General features: G+C 53.7%; 1 protein-coding gene across 1 annotated transcript in view; it reads right to left on the bottom strand.

The window, feature by feature from the left end:
* Positions 1-205, bottom strand: part of LOC119592927 — a gene marked incomplete in the record, with an annotated part of 145,168 nt that overhangs the window by 7,069 nt on the left and 137,894 nt on the right. The window contains 1 exon segment of the mRNA XM_037941818.1: positions 26-117. Within this exon segment, the coding sequence (XP_037797746.1) occupies positions 26-117 (92 nt within the window).

The following is a 205-nucleotide window of genomic DNA, read 5'->3' as shown; positions in this document are numbered from 1 at the left end:
AGGAAACTACAATCACAATACTCACAGGAAACTTCGTCGAGTGCGTGTGGAAATGCCCCTGATCCGTGACGAGAATGTGGGGCAGCAAGGGGGGGGGGCCTGCCTGCAGCGCCGACCCTGGGAATTGCAAACACCTGTTATGCGCTGGAGAGTTGAAGGGGCATTTATTTGGGAGCAATTAGTCGAGGCTTGCAATAAACGTCCA

The sequence above is a fragment of the Penaeus monodon genome, chromosome 31 (genome assembly GCF_015228065.2).
Source record: "Penaeus monodon isolate SGIC_2016 chromosome 31, NSTDA_Pmon_1, whole genome shotgun sequence".
Taxonomy (NCBI): domain Eukaryota; kingdom Metazoa; phylum Arthropoda; class Malacostraca; order Decapoda; family Penaeidae; genus Penaeus; species Penaeus monodon.
Note: the sequence above shows the minus strand (reverse complement) of the source record. Positions and strands in the feature narration are given on the sequence as shown.